This window comes from Chenopodium album, chromosome 23 (assembly GCF_948465745.1).
Source record: "Chenopodium album chromosome 23, dcCheAlbu1.1, whole genome shotgun sequence".
NCBI lineage: Eukaryota > Viridiplantae > Streptophyta > Magnoliopsida > Caryophyllales > Amaranthaceae > Chenopodium > Chenopodium album.
The window spans coordinates 7,052,810-7,066,101 of NC_137856.1; the positions used below are offsets into that span (position 1 = coordinate 7,052,810).

A 13,292-nucleotide genomic window follows, 5' to 3' on the forward strand; every position below is an offset into this window, starting at 1 on the left:
AGTCTTTTGGTTTTTTTTTTTAAAGCTAGTAGATGTATTTACGAATTATGAACAAGTTTCTAAGTTATTTATAGGACAATCCCACTAACAAACAAATACCCTGGGACATTAGATGGGAGTTCAAGACAAAATTTTAACACTTATAAGAAGAAAGGGATAAGTTGTTACGGTTTAAATTTCATAACTTTAATCACATCATCGATAAGCGTGATAAAATGTGTATTGCAAGTGTAAAAAAACAGAGGAAGTATATGTTAACAACTATAAAATACGAGTACGTAAGACTATGTGTATACTATATACTTTCTCCGTTTCTTTTTAGTTATATCAATTTTCTAAAGCAAAAGATTAAATTAATTGCATCACTTTCCTTTTTACTCCGTATATAATAAACTCTATGTATCTCTCTTCTATTACATAGGTCCATTGTCCGCAATTTACAATGTTATGTTATGCAACTAAAAAAAAGGAGGAAATATAAGGAATCAGGTACATGATAAAAATTATTTTAATAAAAAAAGCTACATGATAAAAATAACTATTCAAAAAAATTATTAAGGTGCACACCTATATAAGATTATAAGGTACATGTAACATGATCGATTGGTTTTTTTGTTTTTTATTTTTATTTTTTATTACAAAATTTGGAAGTACAAATCTGAATTATATAAGGTACATGACTAAAAAAAAAAGTACATGAGTAACATGACCTTAAAATTATAAGGTATATATCACATTAATTAAACTGAAAAAAAAAAGTGAATTTGAAATTAAAATAATTTAGGGTTGGGATTCAAGGAAAGGGTTTTAAAAAAGAGAAGTGCATTTATTTTGAACTAAGTGTGCAAATTTGATTTTTCAACCTACTAATATTCTCTAATTTTCTAGAAACCGGAAATTTATGCACATTATGTACAAAATTGTGCACATCAAGTTTCAGTCAAATATTTTTGCACATTTATTTAGTACAAAATATGTGCACATAAAATTCTTGCTATCATTCTTTTTTAAAAAACTTCATGTTAAAATCGTTTTAATGAATAGTTATGCAGGTACTTGTTAGAATCGTTTTAACGAATAGTAGCTTAATTTCAACTTATTATACTAGTTTATAAGCTGAGTCTATACAAACAAGCTAGTCTCCTTGAATTCACACCATCACAGTATTTGTTACAGAATGGGAAAAGATATTAAGCAAAATATGAATGGTCTTAAAAACAGCCCAATTATAAGGAAAAAAAAAAGGTTAATGGATTATGATTTAGCGTATATTCCAATTATTAACATGTTCAAAAACATCATATAACTAATATATAAAGCTAAACTTTTAGCCAGACCACGAGAAAGTGACACTTGGCGTTCTAAGTTTTCGCCAAGTGTCACGCCACCTAGGATAAAATTATATAGAATTCAATTTGTAGGATAAAAAAGTTAGTATAGAATTATATTTTCTATCAAATTTGGATAGAATTTTAAGATAAAATTGTTAATTTAGAGTTTATTTTCGAGAAAGTACCAATATTTCACGTACAAATTGAATTATAATTTCATTCAAAAAATAATTAGATTACAACTCTCATACATTATCATATAAATTTAATTTTTGGATCATAATATTTTTTTGGGTGAAGGAATTAGTTCAAAATGTATCACATCCATTATCTATAATATATTTTAATCAATTAAAATAATATACATCACAATCTAATTTAATTTTATTACTGTGTGTAGACCTGTCGATCGGGTTGGGTCACGAGTCATGTCGGACAGGGTCATTATTTCAGGTTAGGGGTCAAAAAATGTTTTTCACCAATATTATTATAGTTAGTCATTACATGTCTACTATGTATTAGACATGTAATGACTAACTATAATAATATTTTTGAGACAATTTAAACTATGTATTAGACATGTAATGACTAACTATAATAATATTGGTGAAAAACATTTCTTGACCCCTAACCTGAAATAATGACCCTGTCCGACATGACTCGTGACCCAACTCGATCGACAGGTCTACACACAGTAATAAAATAAAATTAAATTGTGATGTATATTATTTTAATTGATTAAAATATATTATAGATAATGAATGTGATACATTTTGAACTAATTCCTTCACCCAAAAAAATATTATGATCCAAAAATTAAATTTATATGATAATGTATGAGAGTTGTAATCTAATTATTTTTTGAATGAAATTATAATTTAATTTGTACGTGAAATATTGGTACTTTTTCGAAAATAAAACTCTAAATTAACAATTTTATCTTAAAATTCTATCCAAATTTGATAGAAAATATAATTCTATACTAACTTTTTTATCCTACAAATTGAATTCTATATAATTTTATCCTAGGTGGCGTGACACTTGGCGAAAACTTAGAACGCCAAGTGTCACTTTCTTGTGGTCTGGCTAAAAGTTTAGCTTTATATATTAGTTATATGATGTTTTTGAACATGTTAATAATTGGAATATACGCTAAATCATAATCCATTAACCTTTTTTTTTTCCTTATAATTGGGCTGTTTTTAAGACCATTCATATTTTGCTTAATATCTTTTCCCATCCTGTAACAAATACTGTGATGGTGTGAATTCAAGGAGACTAGCTTGTTTGTATAGACTCAGCTTATAAACTAGTATAATAAGTTGAAATTAAGCTACTATTCGTTAAAACGATTCTAACAAGTACCTGCATAACTATTCATTAAAACGATTTTAACATGAAGTTTTTTAAAAAAGAATGATAGCAAGAATTTTATGTGCACATATTTTGTACTAAATAAATGTGCAAAAATATTTGACTGAAACTTGATGTGCACAATTTTGGACATAATGTGCATAAATTTCCGGTTTCTAGAAAATTAGAGAATATTAGTAGGTTGAAAAATCAAATTTGTACACTTAGTTCAAAATAAATGCACTTCTCTTTTTTAAAACCCTTTCCTTGAATCCCAACCCTAAATTATTTTAATTTCAAATTCACTTTTTTTTTCAGTTTAATTAATGTGATATATACCTTATAATTTTAAGGTCATGTTACTCATGTACCTTTTTTTTTTTAGTCATGTACCTTATATAATTCAGATTTGTACTTCCAAATTTTGTAATAAAAAATAAAAATAAAAAACAAAAAAACCAATTGATCATGTTACATGTACCTTATAATCTTATATAGGTGTGCACCTTAATAATTTTTTTGAATAGTTATTTTTATCATGTAGCTTTTTTTATTAAAATTTTTTTTATCATGTACCTGATTCCTTATATTTCCTCCTTTTTTTTAGTTGCATAACATAACATTGTAAATTGCGGACAATGGACCTATGTAATAGAAGAGAGATACATAGAGTTTATTATATACGGAGTAAAAAGGAAAGTGATGAAATTAATTTAATCTTTTGCTTTAGAAAATTGATATAACTAAAAAGAAACGGAGAAAGTATATAGTATACACATAGTCTTACGTACTCGTATTTGATAGTTGTTAACATATACTTCCTCTGTTTTTTTACACTTGCAATACACATTTTATCACGCTTATCGATGATGTGATTAAAGCTATGAAATTTAAACCGTAACAACTTATCCCTTTCTTCTTATATGTGTTAAAATTTTGTAATTTAATTTATTCGTTTACCTAGACTAATATTTTCCTTACATGCGTGCCAAAGGGATGTGCTGCAACTAAATAAAAACGGAGTTAGTATATATTTGTCTTGAACTCCCATCTAATGTCCCAGGGTATTTGTTTGTTAGTGGGATTGTCCTATAAATAACTTAGAAACTTGTTCATAATTCGTAAATACATCTACTAGCTTTAAAAAAAAAACCAAAAGACTAGAAGTAAGAAAGAGAGAAAAAATGAGCACCTTAAACACACACATTCTTACTAATGAGAATGGTGATGATAAGCTCTTTCAAGGGCAAGCTCAAATATTCAACCACCTGTTTAGTTTTGCCCAATCGCTTGCGATAAAATCAGCAGTGGAACTCCGCATAGCTGATATCATAAACTCGCATGGCAAACCAATGTCTTTATCACACATAGCTTCAAAACTAGAGTCCACATCTCCTGATGTACCGCGCCTTGCACGTCTCATGCAGTTCTTAGTGTGGAACAAAATCTTTACAGTTGAATATAATCAAACATCATCGTCATCAAAAGATGAAAGAGAGGCTTTGTACGGTCTTACTCCTACATCTAGATGGCTTTTACATGATTATGAGTTCAGCCTTGCACCTATGTTTCTCACTTTCACCCACCCGTCGTTGATGGCCCCATGGCAAGAAATTGGTCGTTCTATCAACGAAGGTGGGATCGCGTTTGACAAAGTCCATGGTGAAAGTATTTGGGAGAAAGCGTCCAAGGACACTGAGTTCAATAAGCTTTTCAATACAGGAATGGCTTCCGTTACCAAAACTATGTTGGATGCTATTTTGTATGGGTACAAGGAAGGGTTTAGTAAGCTTCAAGGAACCCTAGTGGATGTTGGTGGTGGTATTGGCCGAGCTGTGGCAAAGATTGTAGAGGCTCACCCACATATTGAAGGAATCAATTTTGATCTTCCTCATGTTGTTGAAACCGCCCCAGTATTTCCTAATATCACCCATGTTGGTGGCGACATGTTCAAAGAGATCCCTTGTGCTAATACCGTTCTCATCAAGGTACATTAAATTTCGAGTGATGATAATTAAGTTTGAAATTACTGCCCCCTTTCAGTTTTATTTACCTTGCATAATTATTATTTCACAAACTTTTAAATAAAACGGATGTTTAGTAAATTACTGAACATCCGTTATAAAGTGAAAATAAAATGCACAAAAGTTACACTAAAACGCACAAAAGTTACTTGACATATATATGAGTTATGTATGCTTTATTGTTAAATTTGACAAAAGTGACACTAAATTCGACAAAAGTGCACCCGATGTACAGTAAATTACTGAAAACCGGGTGTATAGAAAAGTTTTCCTAATTATTTTATGTGTTACATTATTAATGCAGTCAGTTTTGCACGATTGGGAAGACGAAGATTGCCTTAAGATATTAAAGAATTGCCAAAAGGCGGTATCAAAAAGCAAAGGGAAGGTGATCATAGTAGACATAGTTCTATATCCGGAGGGTAAAGGGCCTTATGAAGAAACAAAGTTAGGGTGCGATTTATTGATGATGACAAGTTGTGGTGGCAAAGAGAGGACGCAACATGAATGGAACAAACTATTAAAAGATGCTGGCTTTGCTCGTCACAACATTATCACAATCCCTGCTTTTAATTCAATTATTGAGGCTTTTCCTCTATAAAATTAATTGCTTCAATTTTTGATGTCATGCTATTTTTATTTTCTCTAGTATTGCTACCAAAGTTCCTTTGTCACTTTGTGTACCCCCTATATGTCACTTTGTATTATCAAATAAATGTACTGTGAGCCCGTTTTATAAGGGACGTAGGAGTTTCTTTTAATATGTTAGATTTTAGGAAAGTTGCATGGTTTTGCTTATTCCTTAAGAGTAAGATTTTACATGTGATAAAAAAAAAAAAAAAGAATAATAATAATTTGTTTTATCGCAATTAGGAATCCTAGTTAATGTAGCTACTCTAGCTAGGATTAATATGCCTATATCATGGGCTTATTGGTGTGTGTGATTGAAATTAATAAAGTTTGAAGTATTGTGATAAAACTTATGAGAGAAGGTGGCTTATTCGCCCAACTTAATTTGATCAAAACGTTTAGTTTAAGTCTGATTGATTTTAAACTCAACACTCTAGATTAGCATAATCATATCAATATTGGTATCAAGAACAAGGTTTAATACATTTAAATTTTGTTGAAGATCCAATTTTAAGAATATACTAGTGTGTGGCCTGGACGATGCATCGGATTTTACTTTGAATATCTATAAATATCATTTAAGCTATAAAATATAAACTGTGTAATTTTAAAAAGCGAACAATAATAATATAAAACTAAATATGTGCTCTCAAATTGATGTTTTATACAAAGTATTTACTCGTATTATATAATAATTGAATATAACACATAATCAAGAGGTACTAGCAAAGATGGTAGAATCATTAATTCATTTCTTATTATATTGGTTCTTGTGTTCAAACATTGTAATAATTTTTTTTATTGACATTAAAACATGTTTATAATACTTGATGATGATGTGGCATACAATACACGAGAAAGGTGATATGGTATATATGTATTCAGTTTTAGGAACGCTTTTTTTTTTTTAATAAAATATAGATTCTCACGTGATTTAATTTTTGTATTCCATTGATCGAGTTGCATTGCATGGTGCTTTAATTCTTAAATAAACAAGTTTCATTCGTTGGTATTTCTTGAGTCTAAGTGTAAAGATTGTTTCAGCCAAATATTCTACAAACAAGTTTCACCCTTTGGTAGTTCTTGAGTCCAAGACTCCAAGTATACTAGTCTCCTCATTGACTAAACTTAAGTATGGAACAGACTTGCACCGTTGCGCGGGTGTGTTCAATTAATGTGCATGTGTATACTACTAGTCTCCTCAATTGACTAAACTTGAAAGCAGAGTTGTGCAATACGCAAGCCCCGCCTTCGGCATTCTACTCCTTGCGGTAAAGGTGACGACTTTTGGCATGGCTCTATATTGTGCTCTGAACCCTTTCATGGAGCCCGGCTCATTATATATATAGTGCGGAAAGATCAAGAAACATACTTTTCCTATGGTGTTGGACTTAAACTCCCTTCGGGTTTTTTTAAGTGAAATTTTTCTAGTTTTTGCACTATTCACTTAATTTATTTCAACTAATATTAGTGATTTATACTTAAGAAATTAAAAGAGAAAAATTTGTTAGAAAGGTACTTATATGTTCAATATTTTTTGAAGAAAGATCTTTTATATATGTTAAAAGTGGTGAAAATGACCTTATAAGACACTTTTATTGTGAAGAAGGAACTTGACATCAGATTCTAACCATTAAAAACGCCCCTTTTCCTTTTTTTTTTTTTTTAATTTTTTTTTTTACCTCGTTCCCCTCCAATTTCCTTTATTCTCTAAAAAAACACCCCAAAATCTTTCTCTTCTCTGCTATCCCGACATTCATTGAAGCTGATAAAACTCCATAAATTATTACACTGAGCTCGAATAATTCTCTCCCATTTACTATCTGGTGACACATTGAATTCCAATTAGAAAATAGAATATATATTTTGTTGGCTCATGTATGAAACAATCAAGATCATACTGTAAACACAAAACATTATTCCTACAATTCCTTTTGTATACCCTCGGTGCACAATAAAAATACTGTCCATCAATAATTATCACATGCCATTTGTAGCCATATTGTCTGCAGACTCTGCACTCTAAAGTGCCCAAAATAAAGAGAAAACAAATTTACTTTTTTTTTTTGATTAATTTTTTTTTTATCTTAGCTTTCTATCTCCAACCAGAAATTTGTTGAGATTTTCCCAAAAATTATGATTTAATCCAACCTCAAAGCTGCTATCTCAACTATTAATTGAGCCAAATCTTAGCGTAAGTCTGGTGGATTTGTTACAAATTTAAATCAAATCACAATACGTTATAATTCAAGAGTAGTTTATCATCATTCATCTTTCACATTTTCGCTCCAATTGACTGAGGTTTTTGTCGCTTTAAACAAATTGTTAATTTCCTGCTTATATTTAACTTTTGTTTACATTAAATTTTTTATTTAAAAAATAGAATAAAAACACAATAACACTCAAAAGTTACCCTTTTATATACAAAAAGTTACCCTTAAACTCACAAAAGTCACCCTCTATCTAAAAAAAGTTATCCTTAAACATACATAAACTATCCTTAAACACACACAAGTTACCCTTTCATTTACAAAAAGTTACCCTTAAACTCACAAAAGTCACCCTCAATCTAAAAAAAGTTATCCTTAAACACACATAAACTACCCTTAAATACATATAAGTTACCCTTTTATTTACAAAAAGTTACCCTTAAACTCACAAAAGTCACCCTCAATCTAAAAAAAGTTATCCTTAAACATACATAAACTACCCTTAAACACATATAAGTTACTCTTTTATTTACAAAAAGTTACCCTTAAACTCACAAAAGTCACCCTCAATCTAAAAAAAGTTATCCTTAAACAAACACATACGAAGCATAAGTTACCCTTAAATATACACAAGTTAATCCATTATAATACAACAAAAAAAAAGTTATCAAACCTTCATTACAAAACGCTGAACATCATTACAATCTTCAATAGGACACATCTTCACTATAACTTTTTTCTTCTTCAAAGATTTTTTATCCACCAATTTAGTTGATTCTACTTAAAAAAATTACTGTAACATTAGAAAGAACAAAAACAAGGAGAAGAGGTGATGAAAAAGCAATGAAGAGGAGAGAGAGAGAGAGGGAATAAAGAGATTATAATTATCTAAAGACCAAAATGTAGAAAAGAAAAGAAAAGAGAGAAAAAAAAATCAGAAAGTGTTTTTGGAGGAGAGGACAAAATCAAAGAGGCAAATAAAAAAGTACGAGTAAAAAAAATCCCTGGCACGTGAGAAGATTAGAAGAGGACAATAATTCCTCAAATTGGGCCGCGTGCCATACACTAAATATTGTACACCGGCCTTTTTTAAAAATTTGTGTTATTCATATCTACTTGTGATATAAGAAGGAAGAAATTTAGTCAAAAATTTTGAGGAGAGAAAGATTTTAGGTTAGGGCTGCACGATTTTGAGAAGAGAAAGTTTTTGTGGTTTTTATAATGAGTAAAGAAAATGAGTGAGAAACATGCGAAAAAGATGAAGGAAAATGTAGTTTTTTAAAATCATGTGCTCACGTGCATGGCATAAAATATTAGAGTAACACAACACAGTACATTAATTTAATCTCATGACTAACGAATTGAACTGTAGAGCACATAAATGAATTAAACTGTAGAACAAAGAATGTAGGGATATGTAAATACGTATTGAAGTAGTAGAGCATAAACTAATTATCGTAACAAATTACATCTCGTTTAATCGTTTAATATCAAGGTACACCCAATACTTAAGAAAACATACAAGTACATTGATACACGCAATTATTGTTAGAAGAACACCAACCCACACTGGAATTTCGACAAGCATATTTGCGTTCAAACATATCTATGATATCCAACATGTTTATCCCCATCCTTTCCCTTCACTATTGTTATCCAAACATAATGTAGCTCAGCAACGATTTATAGACATGGCATATGAATGCCATAAATTTTACAATTAACATATGATGAACAACACTAATGTCTTAAATTGACCGTTTATAAAATATGGTAGTCATTCTACATATACAGCTAATCTTGTATGGAAAATAGCAACTTACGAGTATAATCCATGAACCAGAAAAAAACAACCCTTTCATTTCATCTCTCCCTTATAAATGTTATAATGATCACAGTCACGCACCAATAAAATAACAGCATAAGCCCATTATACAGGTATATTAATCCTAGCTATACATTAACTAGGATTTTCCTAATTGCAATAAAAACACAATATACTCCTTATATATTTTTGTTTGTTACATGTAAAATCCTATTCTTAATGCAACTATCCTAAAATAAATCTATCATATTTAAATAAAATCCTATGTCCCTCATAAATTGGGTACACATTTATTTATTTAATAAACATATTAAACTATATCCTAAAAACCCTTGATATCCATAGAGAGGTAGGGGTGAGGGAGTATACAAAGGAACTTAGGTAGCAATATGAGAGAAAGATAACATGAAGTATATATCAACAACATAATTATATATATAAACAATTAATTTTGTTTAGGAAAAGCCTCAATAATTGAAACAAAAGCAGGGATTGTGATGAAGTTGTGACGAGCAAAGCCAGCATCTGTTAACAGTTTGTTCCATTCATGATGGGTCCTCTCTTTGCCACCACAAAATGCCATCATCGCTAAATCGCACCCTAACTTTGATTCCTCATAAAGCCCTTTACCCTCCTCCCGATGTAGAACTACGCCTACTATAATCACCTTCCCTTTGGATTTTGATACTGCCTTTTGGCAATTCTTCAAAATCTTAAGGCAATCATCGTCTCCCCAATCATGCAAAACTGACTGCATTAAGAATGTAACAAATTAAATAATAATTATTATGCATGTTACATATGGTAGAGTTAGTTGAAAGGGACTAAAATTGCAAACATAATTATTATCACTCAAAATTTAATTTCAACATCAGCACATTTATGTGTGGCTGATCACACCGTGTGGCCAGGGTTACTTATTCAGGGGTTATCCAGTCGGTCAGGGGTTACATAAAGATATGGGTTACTCAGTTAGGGGTTAATCAATCAGGAGTTACTTATTTAGGAGTTACCTAGTCGGAGTTACTAGGTTAGGGGTTACTCGGTCGATAACCTCTAAATAAGTAACCTCGGCCACACAGTGTGACCAGTCACATAAAAAACTTTGTGTTTTATCATATAGATGCATGCAAATTGATTAATTTAGTTTTTGAATTACGAATTCTGTTTATTTTTCTCATCACATGCATTTTGATCTTTCATTCTCTTTATTTAACACTAAAAAACAATTAGGAGTCCATGCTATAAAATAAGTAATGTACCATGATGATAACAGAATCAGCACAAGGGATCTCCTTGAACATGTCGCCACCAACATGTGTGATATTAGGAAATGGTGGGGCAGTTTCAACAACATGAGGAAGATCAAAATTAATTCCTTCAATATGTGGGTGAGCCTCTACAATCCTTGCCACAGCTTGGCCAATACCACCACCAACATCCACTAGGGTTCCTTGAAGCTTACTAAACCCTTCCTTATACCCACACAAATAGCATCCAATATAGTCTTGGTAAGGGAAGCTAAACCTGTATTATAAAGCTTATTGAATTCAGCATTATTGGATGCTTTCTCCCAAATACTTTGGCCATGGACTTTGTTGAAAGCGATCCCGCCTTCTTTAATAGAACGACCAATTTCATGCCATGAGGCCATCATCGACGGGTGAGTGAACATGAGAAACATAGGTGCAAGGCTAGACTCCTAGTCATGTAAAAGCAATCTAGATGAAGGAGTAAGACCATATAAAGCCTCTCTTTATCTTTTGATGTTTGATTATATTCAACGGTGAAGAATTTGGTGCATACTAAGAAGTGCATGAGACGTGCAAGGCACGACACATGAGGAGATGTACACTCTAATTTTGAAGCTATGTGTGATACACTCATTGCTTGGCCATTTGAGTGTATGATATCAGCTATGCGGAGCTCTACTGCTGATTTTATCGCTAGAGATTTGGCGAAACTAAACAGGTGGTTGTATATTTGAGCTTGCCCTTGAAAGAGCAGATCATCACTACCATCCTCACTATTAAGAATGCGTGTGTTTAAGGTGCTCATTTTCTCTCTTTCGTACTACTAATCTTTTGGTTTTTTTATAGCTAGTAGATGTTTTATAAATTATGGATCGGACAAGTTTCCCAGTATTTATAGGTTAATCTAGCTAACAAACAACCTTGGACATCATATGCTTCGTACATAGGTGTTCAAGACAAATTTAGCTTTGTTCACGAACTATTAATTCAAATAAATAGTCAGACCGTTACAGTACATATTATTCATCAATTGCATGTATAGTTACCTATAGATAAATAAGTATACATGCATTCCCTGGCTGATATAAGTAATATTTTCATCGGATTTTAGATGCATCTCTTTGAATTTACTAGAAAAACATACCGTTATCAACTAAAAATGAAAGTGATGCATCTAAAAAACACATGTATATTATTTGATATAGCTCATAAGGAATAAGGGATACGATTAAAAAAAAAAAGTTAGAAAAAATTGATTTTTTTATATAGATATTAAAGTGTACACCTTATGTCATAATAGCATGTTTGTTTGTGGGATTATTAATGGGATAAGGATTAAAAATCCCTCATGTCTCATTATCCCTTGTTTGTTTGAGGGGATACGAGTTATCTCATATAAAAGGGATGGGGACAAAATAGGGGCTTATCCCTCTATTTCTATAACAAGGGGGGCAAGTGTAATGCTTGGGGATAAAAAATTAAAAGGTGAAAGACAACTTTACCCTTAATGAAAGGGAAGGAAGAGGAGAGAGGATAGAGGAGAAAAGTTAGTAAGGGTAGTTAAGTAAATTTGCTACTTATCTCAATTTAATTCCCAATTCATTCTTAACTATGATTTTCGTACATGGCTAATTATGGTGCGAGCATCACACGTAACCTGCCCTAGTTTTGTACAAAAAAAAAATAGGCATTGATATTGAGTTTCAATCAAATTTTTTTACACTAGGTATATTGAATTTCAATCAAATTTTTTTACACATTTAGTACGGATTACAAAATATGTGCACCGTAAAATTCTTTTGTCATTTCATTTTTATTTTTTTTAAAAAAACTTCTTGTTAAAATGGTCTTAATGTAAAATCATGCAAGACTTGTTACTTGTTGGTCTTGTCTTAATGTATAGTTTCTAGATTTTTTAATTTTTTTTGGTTTTCACAAACCAGCTAGTCTCCTTAGATTAACACCATTATTTGTTACAGAATGGGAAAGGATATTAAGCAAAATAGTCAAATCAAAACAATGAGCAGCCATATCTGAATTTAACGATACAAAATAGTCAAATTAAAACAATTTTAACGATTTGGGTAAAAAATGCACTGAACCAGAACGCAAACACCAATATTTGGCTATGTACTGCCTCAACAATTTTTCAAAAGGGATATATGAGCAGCCATGCATATTTTAATTTAATAATGCAATATAGTCAAATTAAAACAATGACGATTGATCGATGGTGACTATGTGTTTTGGACAAATCTTATAAAGAGGTTTCTAGAAATTTGTTAAAGGTTTTAACGAGTTTAGCAATTAATTCTGCCAAAAAAATAAACACAATGTCCAAATGAACGAGTTAAGAGCAATAAAATGATAGAATTATAACAATGATAATAAGTCAAAGAACAAAGATCAAAGTAATGGAAGCATTTGTGAGTAAGGACGAAATAATATAAGAGATTATAGTTTTAAAAAAAAAAAAAAAAAAAAAAAAAAAAAAGACAGTTGTAGATTGTATTAGACAATGTATGAATGAATTCTAAAGCTATAATATTACTAAAAGCATCTTACTTATTATAAGAGAAGATTTTACGTTAGACCGGACTCACCGTGAGTCCAATATGTCTGACAATAAGATTCTAATATCTGACAATTGTATTCTAATATGTCAG

At 30.8% G+C, this 13,292-nt stretch overlaps 1 protein-coding gene and 1 pseudogene across 1 annotated transcript; one reads left to right on the forward strand and one right to left on the reverse strand.

Annotated features, from left to right (window-relative positions):
* Window positions 1-3,862: 3,862 nt before the first annotated feature.
* On the forward strand, window positions 3,863-5,383 carry LOC145609422 ((R,S)-reticuline 7-O-methyltransferase-like). The gene is made up of 2 exons (XM_081664912.1): window positions 3,863-4,672; window positions 5,013-5,383. Exons 1-2 carry the CDS (start codon window positions 3,869-3,871, stop codon window positions 5,307-5,309), a joined length of 1,101 nt encoding a protein of 366 aa, XP_081521038.1. The 5' UTR covers window positions 3,863-3,868; the 3' UTR covers window positions 5,310-5,383.
* A 4,435-nt stretch (window positions 5,384-9,818) lies between these two features.
* Window positions 9,819-11,431, reverse strand: LOC145606949 (desmethylxanthohumol 6'-O-methyltransferase pseudogene; annotated as a pseudogene).
* Between the last annotated feature and the right edge of the window lie 1,861 nt (window positions 11,432-13,292).